The 18,113-nt window shown below is 44.0% G+C and overlaps 1 protein-coding gene across 1 annotated transcript in view; it reads left to right on the top strand.

The window, feature by feature from the left end:
- LOC121539078 (calcineurin B homologous protein 1) overlaps positions 1–15,270 on the top strand; it is a 36,201-nt gene extending 20,931 nt beyond the window's left edge. The window contains exon 7 of the mRNA XM_041847310.2: positions 15,139–15,270. Coding sequence (XP_041703244.1) covers positions 15,139–15,192 — 54 coding nt within the window. The 3' untranslated portion in view covers positions 15,193–15,270. The remainder of the gene's footprint in view (positions 1–15,138) is intronic.
- The last annotated feature ends 2,843 nt before the right edge of the window (positions 15,271–18,113 follow it).

Here is an 18,113-nt window from a genome sequence, read left to right on the forward strand (position 1 = left end):
GACCCGGTTGTACCAGAAAGTGTAGCTGGTTCAGAGTACTGCTGGTTGTACCAGTTCTGGTGTTTTCCTTTGGCTTTTCCTGCTCGTCCAATGACGGTTGCTGTGTGTTTTGATACCACTATCTCTGTCCGTTTATTTAACAGTTTGTCCAGTTTTCGGAACAACCACGTTATCTTAACACGTGGCTGTTGTTGAATGTTTTCCTCATTTGAACCCTCAACAGTATTTCCTTGTTTCAGTGTCCATACCATTGGATGCGACATCTGGTAGGTTGGTGTCTATTAATGTGTTATTTTTGTCATTTTCAGTAGGATGCTGATTCTCAGCAACAGCCCCTCCATCTTGTTGATAATTTACTTTCCACAATCTTGAGTGATGACAATGGTGCCTCCGTGCCTCACAAATATCACCACTCCATCTTGGCCAATGGCGACTCCCGGTCCTTTCCACTCTTGACAGTCAACTTTGTTTCCAGGCTCGTACTTCTCATCGGTGGGTCGAAGCCGTTTACGCAGAGCCCTGCGAATTCTCTCTGAACACTCTGCTTCAGTGAACGATTTTCGTGGTCGTGGTCAAAAGTTTTGAGAATGACACAAGTATTGGTCTTCACAAAGTTCGCTGCTTCAGTGTTATGAGATATTTTTGTCAGATGTTACTATGGTATACTGAAGTATAATTACAAGCATTCCATAAGTGTCAAAGGCTTTTATTGACAATTACATTAAGTTTATGCAAAGAGTCAATATTTGCAGTGTTGACCCTTCTTTTTCAAGACCTCTGCAATCCGCCCTGGCATGCTGTCAATTAACTTCTGGGCCACATCCTGACTGATGGCAGCCCATTCTTGCATAATCAATGCTTGGCGTTTGTCAGAATTTGTGGTTTTTTTTGTTTGTCCACCCGCCTCTTGAGGATTGACCACAAGTTCTCAATGGGATTAATGTCTGGGGAGTTTCCTGGCCATTGACCCAAAATGTTGATGTTTTGTTCCCCGAGCCACTTAGTTATCACTTTTGCCTTATGGCAAGGTGCTCCATCATGCTGGAAAAGGCATTGTTCGTCACCAAACTGTTCTTGGATGGTTGGGAGAAGTTGCTCTCCATTCTTTATTCATGGCTGTGTTCTTAGGCAAAATTGTGAGTGAGCCCACTTCCTTGGCTGAGAAGCAACCCCACACATTAATGGTCTCAGGATGCTTTACTGTTGGCATGACACAGGACTGATGGTAGCGCTCACCCAAAACAATCGGAAAAGGGATTCATCAGAGAAAATGACTTTACCCCAGTCCTCAGCAGTCCAATCCCTGTACCTTTTTGCAGAATATCAGTCTGTCCCTGATGTTTTTCCTGGAGAGGAGTGGCTTCCTCGCTGCCCTTCTTGACACCAGGCCATCCTCCAAAAGTCTTCACCTCACTGTGCGTGCAGATGCACTCACACCTGCCTGCTGCCATTCCTGAGCAAGCTCTGCCCTGGTGGTGCCCCGATCCCACAGCTGAATCAACTTTAGGAGACGGTCCTGGCGCTTGCTGGACTTTCTTGGGCGCCCTGAAGCCTTCTTCACAACAATTGAACCTCTCTCCTTGAAGTTCTTGATGATCCGATAAATGGTTGATTTAGGTGCAATCTTACTAGCAGCAATATCCTTGCCTGTGAAGCCCTTTTTGTGCAAAGCAATGATGACAGCACATGTTTCCTTGCAGGTAACCATGGTTAACAGAGGAAGAACAATGATTTCAAGCACCACCCTCCTTTTAAAGCTTCCAGTCTGTTATTCTAACTCAATCAGCATGACAGAGTGATCTCCAGCCTTGTCCTCGTCAACACTCTCACCTGTGTTAACGAGAGAATCACTGAAATGATGGCAGCTGGTCCTTTTGTGGCAGGGCTGAAATGCAGTGGAAATGTTTTTTGGGGGATTAAGTTCATTTTCATGGAAAAGAGGGACTTTGCAATTAATTGCAATTCATCTGATCACTCTTCATAACATTCTGGAGTATATGCAAATTGCCGTCATAAAAACTGAGGCAGCAGACTTGGTGAAAATTAATATTTGTGTCATTCTCAAAACTTTTGACCACGACTGTAAATCTACAGCCACTGTTTCACTGTGGCATGTCTCACAACTGTTAACTATCTGCCGTAGAATGGAAATACTCTCATCATCATTGTTCCCAGAACTGCTGAAGTCTGTCAACTGTAGCATGTCTAAACTGTTTGTGAAGTTTTAACAATACTTTGTGTTTTTCCTCTGTGTTCATGTTCTCTGTGACTGTCAGAATCTCCATGTGCTCTGTGTCCGTCAGAATCCCATTTTTACATGGACTCTGTGTGACGTCTTTGTCTAAAATGTTTACACAATAGTGGCCTGAGGTAGTAAGTTCAAAGGTCACTGGCTGTTTAAACATCACTGCCTTGTCATTTTTTATGTCTAGTACAGCCTCTGCCTTCTTGAGGGAAGCTTTGCTTAATAGTAAGGGGATATCTGTTTCAATGTGACACTTAGTCTGACCAATTTTTGCTGGTACCTTGTCTCTCTTGGTAGAATGGACGATACTCCCATCTCCAAATTTGAATGCTCTGTTGCTTGGTGTGTCAATCATATTTTGTACTTCTTTCATATTTAGTTCACTGACATAGCTGTCAAGCCATTTTGCACCACACTGTGCGTGTACATGCAGTATCAATCACAGCAGATCCTAAGGATTCAACTATAAAGATCTGTGTCAGAAGCAGATTCGTTTGAAAACAGTGTAATGTTACACTGCTCCATCTCCGTGTTTACATTTTCCTCTGTTAGTTTAACTTGTTCATTTTTATGAGGACAGTCTTTGTTAACTCAATGTTAAGTGCTTTGACAAAATAGCACATTTTGATCTCCTTCCATACCTGTCCAGTGGATTTGTGCCGGGCAATGGCGCCCTCGTCTGGTTGTCTTGAGAACGTGACTTGTTGGTGGCCTTCTCTCTGCAGCTCAGTGTAATATGCAGTGTCACTCACTTGCATTCCATCTGTTATTGGTGCGACAGACGTCTTTTCACCAACATTTTATTTTTAGTGCCGACTTCATTGAAGCAAAAGTCAGGACAGTACAAGCAGTCAAAGCCAACTGATTCTCCCTACCATCTAGACAGGCAGTATCTAGCAACTTGGAAAGCTAACACTGCATCCGGGAGAACCATGTCGTACTTGCACATCCTATTGTACCTCTGTTCTAAATCAATGATGTAGTCCATCATTGCAACCGAAATGTCTCTAGGAACACTGTCAACGTTTGAATATGCCTCGTAGGCACAGTCTTTTTCTTCTTTTAAGAAACACAGAATCCAGTGCTCTGATCAAAGTTCCCATACTGTCATCCTTATATTTTCAGTGCTGTATCTCTCGCTCTAGTACAAACCTTATTGAAACATACAGTGAGGGGAAAAAAGTATTTGATCCCCTGCTGATTTTGTACGTTTGCCCACTGACAAAGACATGATCAGTCTATAATTTGAATGGTAGGTTTATTTGAACAGTGAGAGAGAATAACAACAAAAAAATCCAGAAAAACGCATGTCAAAAATGTTATAAATTGATTTGCATTTTAATGAGGGAAATAAGTATTTGACCCCCTCTCAATCAGAAAGATTTCTGGCTCCCAGGTGTCTTTTATACAGGTAACGAGCTGAGATTAGGAGCACACTCTTAAAGGGAGTGCTCCTAATCTCAGCTTGTTACCTGTGTAAAAGACACCTGTCCACAGAAGCAATCAATCAATCAGATTCCAAACTCTCCACCATGGCCAAGACCAAAGAGCTCTCCAAGGATGTCAGGGACAAGATTGTAGACCTACACAAGACTGGAATGGGCTACAAGACCATCGCCAAGCAGCTTGGTGAGAAGGTGACAACAGTTGGTGCGATTATTCGCAAATGGAAGAAACACAAAAGAACTGTCAATCTCCCTCGGCCTGGGGCTCCATGCAAGATCTCACTTCGTGGAGTTGCAATGATCATGAGAACGGTGAGGAATCAGCCCAGAACTACACGGGAGGATCTTGTCAATGATCTCAAGGCAGCTGGGACCATAGTCACCAAGAAAACAATTGGTAACACACTACGCCGTAAAGGACTGAAATCCTGCAGCTCCCGCAAGGTCCCCCTGCTCAAGAAAGCACATATACAGGGCCGTCTGAAGTTTGCCAATGAACATCTAAATGATTCAGAGGAGAACTGGGTGAAAGTGTTGTGGTCAGATGAGACCAAAATGGAGCTCTTTGGCATCAACTCAACTCGCCGTGTTTGGAGGAGGAGGAATGCTGCCTATGACCCCAAGAACACCATCCCCACCGTCAAACATGGAGGTGGAAACATTATACTTTGGGGGTGTTTTTCTGCTAAGGGGACAGGACAACTTCACCGCATCAAAGGGACGATGGACGGGGCCATGTACTGTCAAATCCTGGGTGAGAACCTCCTTCCCTCAGCCAGGGCATTGAAAATGGGTCGTGGATGGGTATTCCAGCATGACAATGACCCAAAACACACGGCCAAGGCAACAAAGGAGTGGCTCAAGAAGAAGCACATGAAGGTCCTGGAGTGGCTATGGCTGGGTCCTATGCTAAGGTCCTATGCTTCCTGGCTGATGTTTTGGTCACTTTTGAATGCTGGCGGTGCTTTCACTCTAGTGGTAGCATGAGACGGAGTCTACAACCCACACAAGTGGCTCAGGTAGTGCAGCTCATCCAGGATGGCACATCAATGTGAGCTGTGGCAAGGTTTGCTGTGTCTGTCAGCGTAGTGTCCAGAGCATGGAGGCGCTACCAGGAGACAGGCCAGTACATCAGGAGACGTGGAGGAGGCCGTAGGAGGGCAACAACCCAGCAGCAGGACTGCTACCTCCGCCTTTGTGCAAGGAGGAGCAGGAGGAGCACTGCCAGAGCCCTGCAAAATGACCTCCAGCAGGCCACAAATGTGCATGTGTCTGCTCAAACGGTCAGAAACAGACTCCATGAGGGTGGTATGAGGGCCCGACGTCCACAGGTGGGGGTTGTGCTTACAGCCCAACACCGTGCAGGACGTTTAGCATTTGCCAGAGAACACCAAGATTGGCAAATTTGCCACTGGCGCCCTGTGCTCTTCACAGATGAAAGCAGGTTCACACTGAGCACATGTGACAGAGTCTGGAGACGCCGTGGAGAACGTTCTGCTGCCTGCAACATCCTCCAGCATGACCAGTTTGGTGGTGGGTCAGTCATGGTGTGGGGTGGCATTTCTTTGGGGGGCCGCACAGCCCTCCATGTGCTCGCCAGAGGTAGCCTGACTGCCATTAGGTACCGAGATGAGATCCTCAGACCCCTTTGTGAGACCATATGCTGGTGCGGTTGGCCCTGGGTTCCTCCTAATGCAAGACAATGCTAGACCTCATGTGGCTGGAGTGTGTCAGCAGTTCCTGCAAGAGGAAGGCATTGATACTATGGACTGGCCCGCCCGTTCCCCAGACCTGAATCCAATTGAGCACATCTGGGACATCATGTCTCGCTCCATCCACCAACGCCACGTTGCGCCACAGACTGTCCAGGAGTTGGCGGATGCTTTAGTCCAGGTCTGGGAGGAGATCCCTCAGGAGACCATCCGCCACCTCATCAGGAGCATGCCCAGGCGTTGTAGGGAGGTCATACAGGCACGTGGAGGCCACACACACCACTGAGCCTCATTTTGACTTGTTTTAAGGACATTACATCAAAGTTGGATCAGCCTGTAGTGTGGTTTTCCACTTTAATTTTGAGGGTGACGCCAAATCCAGACCTCCATGGGTTGATTAAATTTGATTTCCATTGATAATTTTTGTGTGATTTTTGTTGTCAGCACATTCAACTATGTAAAGAAAAACGTATTTAATAAGATTATTTCATTCGTTCAGATCTAGGATGTGTTATTTTAGTGTTCCCTTAATTTTTTTGAGCAGTGTATTATCACTTGTGAATGATGCCCAGCATAAGAAACAATGTCTTTTTTTATGACTTATTCTAATCATAGTCGCACACCTCATGTAGCAAAGCCCATATGTTTTTATAAGGTTTGTATCACAACTAAAGTGGCCAAATAAACGTATTTAAAATGAAGCACGTTAATCCGCTTTACAAGGGGTGTAGAGCTTAACTGGCATATACATAAGCAGCGCGTGAGTTTCAAGTTTGGGGAAAATAATTTTCACCATTAAAAATGCACCTTTTTATAATAAAAGCATTGCATGCATAGTCGCATTTGTGGTCACTTTTGATAATGGTGTTTTCCCCGCTAATGGAACATTGGCGCTTAAAGCCTACTGCCGTGTGCACACTGCTGTGCTTATAATGTGAAGAAATAACCTAATAGTTTATCAACATTTTAAACGAAACGTTCTGATCTGTTGCTTCAACCTCATTACATAAAAACGTTTTTTATTTTATTTTATTTAACCTTTATTTAAACAGTCACATTGACATCTATTTTACAAGACAGCCCTGTAAACATTACAATAAAAACTGAATATTAAAAAAAGTACACACACAGTAAACCAAAATAAACATATTTAATAAAAGCAAATCACATTCAACTACATAGAGGTCCTCAATCAATAATTTAAACTGCTAGTGGTTGTATTAATTTGGGATCTATCGCATCCCACAACTGTCTCAGACTATGTTTTGGAATATTTATTTCTCTCACAGAATAGAATAGGTCGACTTTTGTACTATGGGGGATAGTAGATGGACACAGGCTAGTGCTTTTGCTGTTCATTAGGCCTACTCATCTTGTTGGCTGACGAAAAATAAATGTGGACAGTTCTTCCAATATCTTCAATATGCACCTCGGAATTGGATAAGGACGCTCGCAGTTGCGTCCCCGATGTGTCTGTCTTCACTTGTAGCCTGTGAGAAAGACCCGATCACGTGACGGAGAGCTGTGTGAGATGAGAGGTGCTTCGGAGCGGGCAGCATTTAGAGAGAAGGGCTGCAAAAGGCATGGATTTTTTTAGGGTGCATTATGGGTAATTCTAGGCATTATTAAGCGCTTCTCAAATTGTGAATGAGAGACTGACGAAGTGTGTACAGCCTCCGCAAATAAACAAAGCAGAGCTCGTGCCTTTCAAGCGACTTTTTTCAAATCATCATTAGTCGCATCATTCAGCCTTACAGTGTATTAAAAAATCTAAACATATAGCCCAACGTTTGTAGAACAACTAAAGTTGCATAAATAACTCTAAATTAAGCATATAGAAGTACCTATTTCTTTGTTAACCGCTCAATACAGAATAGCTGCATGTGCGCTCTCCCTCATCGTTTGGAGAAAGCATCCTTTCTATTTTATTCAGCTTTGTTCAATTGTATTCTTCAGACTATAAAATAATGCCACGGAATTCTAAGCAAATCTTGTCTGCTAAATGAACCATATGGCATAGCCAGACCAGGACCTAACATTTTACATTTACATTTTAGTCATTTAGCAGACGCTCTTATCCAGAGCGACTTACAGTTAAGTGAGTGCATACATTATTTTATTTTTTATTTTTTTCATACTGGCCCCCCGTGGGAGTCGAACCCACAACCCTGGCATTGCAAACGCCATGCTCTACAAACTGAGCTACATCCCTGCCGGCCATTCCCTCCCCTACACTGGACGACGCTGGGCCAATTGTGCGCCGCCCCATGGGTCTCCCGGTCGCGGCCGGCTACGACAGAGCCTGGATTCGAAGCAGGATCTCTAGTGGCACAGCTAGCACTGCGATGCAGTGCCTTAGACCACATAAGGACAACTCAGAGTATGCTATTCTGTTCTTCTGAAATAGACTACATTTTCTTCATATCATGTTTCTTTAGATCTGTCTAAAATAAATAATGGATTTATTGTGAAGGTGTAGGCTATATTACATGGATTTATTAGACTGTAAATGTAGATGTTCCAATGGTCAGCATCAGTGGCTTGTAGGCTATGTGTGTGTAAGCCAGGAGATGCTAAATGTGATTGTGTTAATTAACGGTCAATAACCGTGAGACCGACAGTTATTTGCTTGACAATCACCGGCTGACGAAATTTTGTGACCGCCACAGCCTGGTTCAAGTCCGGGCTCTGGCTGGGCCACTCAAGGACATTCAGAGACTTGACCCGAAGCCACTACTGTGTTGTCTTGGCTGTGTGCTTAGGGTCGTGGTCCTGTTGGAAGGTGAACCTTCGCCCCAGTCTGAGGTCCTGAGTGCTCTAGAGCAGGTTTTGTAATACATTTCTAAAAATCTGTTTTCGCTTTGTCATTTTTGTGTGTAGATTGATGAGGAATTTAAAAAACAATTTTAGAATAAGGCTGTAACGTAACAATGTGGAAAAAGGAAAGGGCTCTGAAAACTTTCAGAATGCGCTGTAAACCTTATTTACATAAGTATTCAGACCCTTTGCTATGAGACTCGAAATTGAGTTTTTAAAACTTGATTGGAGTCCACCTGTGGTAAATTCAATTGATTGGACATGATTTGGAAAGGCACACACCTGTCTATATAAGGTCCCACAGTTGACAGTGCATGTCAGAGCAAAAACCAATCCCTGAAGTCGAAGGAATTGTCCGTACAGCTCCGAGACAGGATTGTGTCGAGGCACAGATCTGGGGAAGGGTACCAAAAAATGTCTGCAGCATTGAAGGTCCGCAAGAACACAGTGGCCTCCATCATTCTTAAATGGAAGAAGTTTGGAACCACCAAGACTCTTCCTAGAGCTGGCCGCCCGGTCAAACTGAACAATCGGGGGAGAAGGGCCTTGGTCTGGGAGGTGACCAAGAACCCGATGGTCACTCTGACAGAGCTCCAGAGTTCCTCTGTGGAGATGGGAGAACCTTCCAGAAGGACAACCATCTCTGCAGCACTCCACCAATGGATGAGCTACAATCAAGAATATCCTACCAACGGGACATTTAAAAACTGTAATATCTTATGTTTCACCGAGTCGTGGCTGAACGATAACATACAGCTGGCGGGGTTTTCGGTGCATCGGCAGGATAGAACAGGCGGGTTGGCGGTCTGTGTATATTTTAAATAACAGCTGGTGCACGAAATCTAATATTAAGGAAGTCTTGATGTTTTGCTCGCCTGAGGTAGAGTATCTCATGATATGCTGTAGACCACACTATTTACCAAGACAGTTTATCTACAGTGGGGAGAACAAGTATTTGATACACTGCCGATTTTGCAGGTTTTCCAACTTACAAAGCATGTAGAGGTCTGTCATTTTTATCATAGGTACACTTCAACTGTGAGAGATGGAATCTAAAATCCAGAAAATCACATTGTATGATTTTTAAGTAATTAATTTGCATTTTATTGCATGACATAAGTATTTGATACATCAGAAAAGCAGAACTTAATATTTGGTACAGAACCCTTAGTTTGCAATTAGAGATCATATGTTTCCTGTAGGTCTTGACCAGGTTTGCACACACTGCAGCAGGGATTTTGGCCCACTCCTCCATACAAACATTCTCCAGATCCTTCAGGTTTCGGGGCTGTCGCTGGGCAATATGGACTTTCAGCTCCCTCCAAAGATTTTCTATTGGGTTCAGGTCTGGAGACTGGCTAGGCCACTCCAGGACCTTGAGATGCTTCTTACGGAGCCACTCCTTAGTGCCCTGGCTGTGTGTTTCGGGTCGTTGTCATGCTGGAAGACCCAGCCACGACCCATCTTCAATGCTCTTACTGAGGGAAGGAGGTTGTTGGCCAAGATCTCGCGATACATGGCCCCATCCATCCTCCCCTAAATACGGTGCAGTCGTCCTGTCCCCTTTGCAGAAAAGCTTCCCCAAAGAATGATGTTTGCACCTCCATGCTTCACGGTTGGGATGGTGTTCTTGGGGTTGTACTCATCCTTCTTCTTCCTCCAAACACGGCGAGTGGAGTTTAGACCAAAAAGCTCTATTTTTGTCTCATCAGACCACATGACCTTCTCCCATTCCTCCTCTGGATCATCCAGATGGTCATTGGCAAACTTCAGACGGGCCTGGACATGCGCTGGCTTGAGCAGGGGGACCTTGCGTGCGCTTCAGGATTTTAATCCATGACGGCGTAGTGTGTTACTAATGGTTTTCTTTGAGACCGTGGTCCCAGCTCTCTTCAGGTCATTGACCAGGTCCTGCCATGTAGTTCTGGGCTGATCCCTCACCTTCTTCTTGATCATTGATGCCCCACGAGGTGAGATCTTGCATGGAGCCCCAGACCGAGGGTGATTGACCGTCATCTTGAACTTCTTCCATTTTCTAATAATTGCGCCAACAGTTGTTGCCTTCTCACCAAGCTGCTTGCCTATTGTCCTGTAGCCCATCCCAGCCTTGTGCAGGTCTACAATTTTATCCCTGATGTCCTTACACAGCTCTCTGGTCTTGGCCATTGTGGAGAGGTTGGAGTCCGTTTGATTGAGTGTGTGGACAGGTGTCTTTTATACAGGTAACGAGTTCAAACAGGTAATGAGTGGAGAACAGGAGGGCTTCTTAAAGAAAAACTAACTGGTCTGTGAGAACCGGAATTCTTACTGGTTGGTAGGTGATCAAATACTTATGTCATGCAATAAAATGCAAATGAATTACTTAAAAATCATAATGTGATTTTCTGGATTTTTGTTTTAGATTCCGTCTCTCACAGTTGAAGTGTACCTATGATAAAAAATTACAGACCTCTACATGTTTTGTAAGTAGGAAAACCTGCAAAATCGGCAGTGTATCAAATACTTGTTCTCCCCACTGTATATTCTTCGTAGCTGTCTATTTACCACCACAAACCGATGCTGGCACTAAGACTGCACTCAATGAACAGTATACGCCCATAAGCAAACAAGAAAATTTTCATCCAGAGGCGGTGCTCCTAGTGGCCGGGGACTTTAATGCAGGGAAACTTAAATCCATTTTACCTAAATTCTACCAGCATGTTAAATGTGCAACCAGGGGAGGAAAAAACTCTAGACCACCTTTACTCCACACACAGAGATGCGCACAAAGCTCTCCCACGCCCTCCATTTGGCAAATCTGACCATAACTCTATCCTCCTGATTCCTGCTTACAAGCAAAAACTAAAGCAGGAAGCACCAGTGACTCGCTCAATACAGAAGTGGTCAGATGACGCGGATGCTAAGCTACAGGACTGTTATGCTAGCACAGACTGGAACATGTTCCGGGATTCTTCAGACAGCATTGAGGAGTACACCACATCAGTCACCGGCTTCATCAATAAGTGCATCGATGATGTCGTCCCCACAGTGACTATACGTACATACCCCAACTAGAAGCCATTGATTACAGGCAACATCCGCACTGAACTAAAGGGTAGAGCTGCCACTTTCAAGGAGTGGGACTCTAACCCGGACGCTTATAAGAAATCTTGCTATGCCCTCCGACGAACCATCAAACAGGCAAAGCGTCAATACAGGACTAAGATTGAATCGTACTACACCGGCTCTGACGCTCGTCGGATGTGGCAGGGCTTGCAAACTAATTTGGAAGCGAAAGAAACGCACACCTGTTTAGGAGAGGTGCTGGCTAGCAGAGTAGAACACCTGTTTAGGAGAGGTGCTGGCTAGCGGAGTAGAACACCTGTTTAGGAGAGGTGTTGGCCAGCAGAGTAGAACACCTGTTTAGGAGAGGTGCTGGCTAGCAGAGTAGAACACCTGTTTAGGAGAGGTGCTGGCTAGCAGAGTAGAACACCTGTTTAGGAGAGGTGCTGGCTAGCAGAGTAGAACACCTGTTTAGGAGAGGTGCTGGCTAGCGGAGTAGAACACCTGTTTAGGAGAGGTGTTGGCCAGCAGAGTAGAACACCTGTTTAGAGAGGTGCTGGCTAGCAGAGTAGAACACCTGTTTAGGAGAGGTGCTGGCTAGCAGAGTAGAACACCTGTTTAGGAGAGGTGCTGGGTAGCAGAGTAGAACACCTGTTTAGGAGAGGTGCTGGCTAGCAGAGTAGAACACCTGTTTAGGAGAGGAGCTGGCTAGCAGAGTAGAACACCTGTTTAGGAGAGGTGCTGGCTAGCGGAGTAGAACACCTGTTTAGGAGAGGTGCTGGCTAGCAGAGTAGAACACCTGTTTAGGAGAGGTGCTGGCTAACAGAGTAGAACACCTGTTTAGGAGAGGTGCTGGGTAGCAGAGTAGAACACCTGTTTAGGAGAGGTGCTGGCTAGCAGAGTAGAACACCTGTTTAGGAGAGGTGCTGGCTAGCAGAGTAGAACACCTGTTTAGGAGAGGTGCTGGCTAACAGAGTAGAACACCTGTTTAGGAGAGGTGCTGGGTAGCAGAGTAGAACACTTGAAAAAGAAGAGGAGTGTCTCACACTCTAGGAGCTCAGATGCAATAATTTAATAACCTAATAACCAACGTTTGGACAGACAAGCTGTCTTCATCAGGGTTTAATGACAAACACGGCGGGTCACTAGTTTATATAGTGTCAAAGGACACACACAGGTGTCTGTAATCATGGCCAGGTGTGGCCTAATAGCATTGGTTAATTCACAGATAAACAGAACATACAAAAAACATGAATAGATAGCATACGATCATAGATACAACTTGGCTACATAGGCCCACAAACATTTACAATGAATAGCAAAATCACAATAATCACAAGAATGGCTTCAAATCAAAGTCTACGTTGGGACCGAAGGGAGCAAGGGACTTTAAATTAAAGTTCCAGGCAGCCTCTCGTTTTAACCATAAGTTGTCGAGGTCACCCCCTCTCCTAGGGAGGGTGACATGTTTGATGCCGATATAATGTAGGGACGAAATCGAGTGGTTTGCTTCCAAAAAGTGGGCCACGACTGGGTATGTCGAGTTTTTGCACCTAATGGTGCTACGATGCTCCGAGATTCGTACTTTTAATTCACGCTTTGTTTTACCCACATAATTTTTACCACAAGGACAAGTTATAAGGTAAATGACTGCCTTAGTGGAGCATGTGATAACACCTTTGATTGAGATCTGTTTCCCTGTTTGGGGGTGTTTGAAGGATCTACATTTGTAAGTGCCATTGCATTGAGTGCAGCCGTTACACTTGTAGTTTCCATCCGGTAGAGCCGCAAATAGGCGTTGTGCAGGGATATTTAGAGGTGGTAAATCAGAGTTTACCAACTGATCTCTGAGTTTTCTGCCCCGCGAGAATACGACCAAGGGAGGGTCCGAAAACATTACCGATACTGTCATCGGATCTTAGAATGTGCCAATGTTTGAACAATTCCCTTAATTTGTTCAGAGCACTTTGAATAGCGTGTGACAGAACTTAAGAGGATCTGCAGAGAAGAATGGGGGGAACTCCCCAAATACAGGTGTGCCAAGCTTGTAGCGTCATACCCAAGAAGACTCAAGGCTGTAATCGCTGCCTAAGGTGCTTCAACAATGTACTGAGTAAAAGGGTCTGAATACTTATGTAAAAAAAATTTTTTATAGCAAACATTTCTAAAAACCTATTTTTGCTTTGTCATTATGGGGTATTGTGTGTAGATTGATGAGGGAAAACAACGATTTTATCCATTTTAGAATAAGGCTGTAACGTAACAAAATGTGGAAAAAGTCAAGGGGTCTGAATACTTTCCGAATGCACTGTGTGTGATTGTTCGACAAAGGTAATGTGTTGTTGATGGTAATTTTTTTAGTGATACAATTGACATTTTAGTCATTTAGCAGACACTCTTATCCAGAGCGACTTACAATTAGTGAGTGCATACATTTTTCATACTGACCCCCCGTGGGAATATGTATTGTGATGGCTGAGGTAATGTTGATGGTAATGTTTTGTGATGGCTGAGGTAATGTTGATGGTAATGTAATGTTGATGGTAATGTGTTGTTGATGGTAATGTGTTGTTGATGGTAATGTGTTGTTGATGGTAATGTAATGTTGATGGTTAATGTATTGTGATGGCTAATGTAATGTTGATGGTAATGTATTGTGATGGCTAATATAATGTTGATCGTAATGTATTGTGGTGGTAATGTAGTAAATCAGAATTACCGTTACTTGCCAAATACATTTACATATACCCGGAGTTTGACTTGGTGAAACGGTGCTGCCAGCAATAGACAGGATCTCTAGACAGAATATAGAGCGAAGTAATGCCATGTTGCTGTGCATAATGACTGAAGCTGTAGACAGAATATAGAGCGAAGTAATGCCATGTTGCTGTGCATAATGACTGAAGCTGTAGACAGAATATAGAGCGAAGTAATGCCATGTTGCTGTGCATAATGACTGAAGCTGTAGACAGAATATAGAGCGAAGTAATGCCATGTTGCTGTGCATAATGACTGAAGCTGTAGACAGAATATAGAGCGAAGTAATGCCATGTTGCTGTGCATAATGACTGAAGCTGTAGACAGAATATAGAGCGAAGTAATGCCATGTTGTTGTGCATAATGACTGAAGCTGTAGACAGAATATAGAGCGAAGTAATGCCATGTTGTTGTGCATAATGACTGAAGCTGTAGACAGAATATAGAGCGAAGTAATGCCATGTTGCTGTGCATAATGACTGAAGCTGTAGACAGAATATAGAGCGAAGTAATGCCATGTTGTTGTGCATAATGACTGAAGCTGTAGACAGAATATAGAGCGAAGTAATGCCATGTTGCTGTGCATAATGACTGAAGCTGTAGACAGAATATAGAGCGAAGTAATGCCATGTTGTTGTGCATAATGACTGAAGCTGTAGACAGAATATAGAGCGAAGTAATGCCATGTTGCTGTGCATAATGACTGAAGCTGTAGACAGAATATAGAGCGAAGTAATGCCATGTTGTTGTGCATAATGACTGAAGCTGTAGACAGAATATAGAGCGAAGTAATGCCATGTTGCTGTGCATAATGACTGAAGCTGTAGACAGAATATAGAGCGAAGTAATGCCATGTTGTTGTGCATAATGACTGAAGCTGTAGACAGAATATAGAGCGAAGTAATGCCATGTTGTTGTGCATAATGACTGAAGCTGTAGACAGAATATAGAGCGAAGTAATGCCATGTTGTTGTGCATAATGACTGAAGCTGTAGACAGAATATAGAGCGAAGTAATGCCATGTTGCTGTGCATAATGACTGAAGCTGTAGACAGAATATAGAGCGAAGTAATGCCATGTTGCTGTGCATAATGACTGAAGCTGCTCCTTGCCTCCTCAGGTACTGGAGAAGGTCGATGTGGAACAGAAGATGAGCATCCGATTCCTGCACTGAGACACTGATTGGCTGGGCTTCCTGACAGGACTGTCTGATTGGCTGGACCCTTTACTACCACCACCATGCCCGCTGGAACAAGACCCAAGCTGTATCTCTCTCTCTCTGACCCCTCCTCCACCGCACAGTACTATGCTCTCTCTCTCGCTCTCTCTCTGACCCCTCCTCCACCGTACAGTACTATGCTCTCTCTCTCTCTCTCTCTCTGACCCCTCCTCCACCGTACAGTACTATGCCCTCTCTCTCTCTCTCTCTCTCTCTCTCTCTCTCTCTCTCTCTCTGACCCCTCCTCCACCGTACAGTACTATGCTCTCTCTCTCTCTCTCTGACCCCTCCTCCACCATACAGTACTATGCTCTCTCTCTCTCTCTCTCTCTGACCCCTCCTCCACCGTACAGTACTATGCTCTCTCTCTCTCTCTCTGACCCCTCCTCCACCATACAGTACTATGCTCTCTCTCTCTCTCTCTCTCTGACCCCTCCTCCACCGTACAGTACTATGCTCTCTCTCTCTCTCTCTGACCCCTCCTCCACCGTACAGTACTATGCTCTCGCTCTCTCTCACCCCTCCTCCACCGTACAGTACTATGCTCTCTCTCTCTCTCTCTGACCCCTCCTCCACCGTACAGTACTATGCCCTCTCTCTCTCTCTCTCTGACCCCTCCTCCACCGTACAGTACTATGCCCTCTCTCTCTCTCTCTCTCTCTCTCTCTCTCTCTCTCTCTCTCTCTGACCCCTCCTCCACCGTACAGTACTATGCTCTCTCTGACCAAGGATTTGGTAGATAAGATAACGTTAAAGTTTTTATTATTTTGTCTCTGTCTGTTCTGCCTTGCACTGCTCTGTAAACTAAAGGGAATACTTGCGTGCCTTGGGTTGTTTTATGTTGTCACTACTTTGGCTTCTCTCAGAGATGGAACCTTCAATGTTGAAATAGATCTGTGTTTATTACCAAGACCTTTTAAACCTGAAAACCTGTTTTTGTTAGATTTCGTTTCATGGAATGGTAAGGTATGGCTTTGTTATTGTGATGTATTGTTAGCCAGGGCAGAACAGGCCAAATCTAGCCTCTTTATTTAAACTAACTTTATCAATTCCATGATGAGGAAACATGTTGCTGCTTTCTCTGTCAGTATGAATACGCAGATATAAGACATACATTTCACTCCAGTAATATGCATGGTGTTGTTATGCTAACAAGAAATGATGCCCCTTCCTCTTCACTGAGCTACGAATTGTTTTCTAGAGCATTACATTTTTACATTTGAGTCATTTAGCAGACGCTCTTATCCAGAGTGACTTACAGTTAGGCAGCTTCCTAAATGACTCCCTATTCTTCAAATGGTGCGCACATTTTGACTGGGTGGCCATAGGATTCCCACTGGGCTCTGGTCAAAAGGAGTGCACTATGTAGGAAATAGGGTACGATTTTGGGACGCAGCCCCCAAGTCTGAGCTGCCTCAGTCTCTGGCAATAGGAGCTTGGCCTCTCTATTTTTGTCCCATCTTTTTTTTTTTTTTTTGTCGGTTCATCTTGTTGTTGTTTTTTTTTACCCACTGAAGTGCCAAGGTTTTTGGCTCCCATCATTCAATATCGTAAGGGTCAAATAAGAACCAAAATGATCATGTTTGTATGTTTTTTCTTTTTCTTACGGGTCAACCTACCTAGCTACTGCCAGTCAACTGATTGGCCATTTCTCGGATGCGTCCCAAATGACACCCGATTCTCTATATAGTGCACTACTTTAGACCAGAGCCATTTGGGTCTCATATCCCTCTAATACTGGGAATAGGGTGCCATTTGGGACTGACCCTCTCTGGTCTCATGACTGTATGGTGCAGAGGCTCAGAACGTCATCTTTACTTATACACACACCTCTGTCTGTCCATGATCAATAGAATATCAAGACTCCTTGTGAATCAACCAATATATATTGTAGCCTAATGTATTTAATAACACACTGGTCAATGTTTTTCATTCTTTTGATTATCATCAGGTTAGTTCCGGGTACTTTTGATGGAGAGGCGAAAAAGCATTAGAATTAGTCTTCTGTTGTACGCTTATGTATTTGAACCAGTAAAATGCAAATATATTACAGTACCAGCGTACATTTAGCTATGTGTTTGTGGGTCTGTCTTTAAATCATAACAGGATTTTATAGGTTCACCAGCTGCTCTTTGATGCTGGAAGTAGATATTTTCTTTTTCATCAGTTTAGTTTTATTAATCAAAATATGATCAATCACGCAAACTCAGATGTACTATAGATATATATTTTATCCTGTAAAATGTTAGAACAAAATTGTAAAAATTATTTATTGATTTGATTGAAATAAAACATGTGCCATGCTTGCTCAAAATGAAATGTGTCTTTATGTTTCATTTGGATGGCCTAATATCATATTTGATCGTTGTACTAAGTTAAGCCACAGATGAGCCAGATATTTCACCGGATGTAATGGGAAGCATCTGGTTGGCGTTTCCGCTCACTACCACATATGGTGATTATAGGAAGCCCAGTGACCAGCAGTGGGAGAAGATGGAGCGAGATTGATCTGTCTAGACTTTACCCTTTGCCAAAGTTTCAAAAAATTGCGTTGTTTAGGAGTGCAAGGCAAATTGAGTTACTTCACTAGTAGGCGTTCTCTAAGGGAAATATCCAAATAAATGCTAGAACGCGCCAATAGGATCTCACTAGCTCGTACTTGGCTCTGCCCACATCCTTGCTTGTTCTGCCCACTATGACTTATTTGTTCCCATTTGGAAATGTCAGACTGTGGTCTGTCTTGGGTTAGTTATATACACATCTTTGGTTTGAAGATAGGCTAAAACTGCTTCTCCGATCACACGTGGCGACGTTAGCTAGCAAAGCGCATGCGTACTAAACACGTCATCGGGTCTAACGGTCGTATATCGCCGAAC

This window comes from Coregonus clupeaformis, chromosome 25, assembly GCF_020615455.1.
Source record: "Coregonus clupeaformis isolate EN_2021a chromosome 25, ASM2061545v1, whole genome shotgun sequence".
NCBI classification, from domain to species: Eukaryota; Metazoa; Chordata; class Actinopteri; order Salmoniformes; family Salmonidae; genus Coregonus; species Coregonus clupeaformis.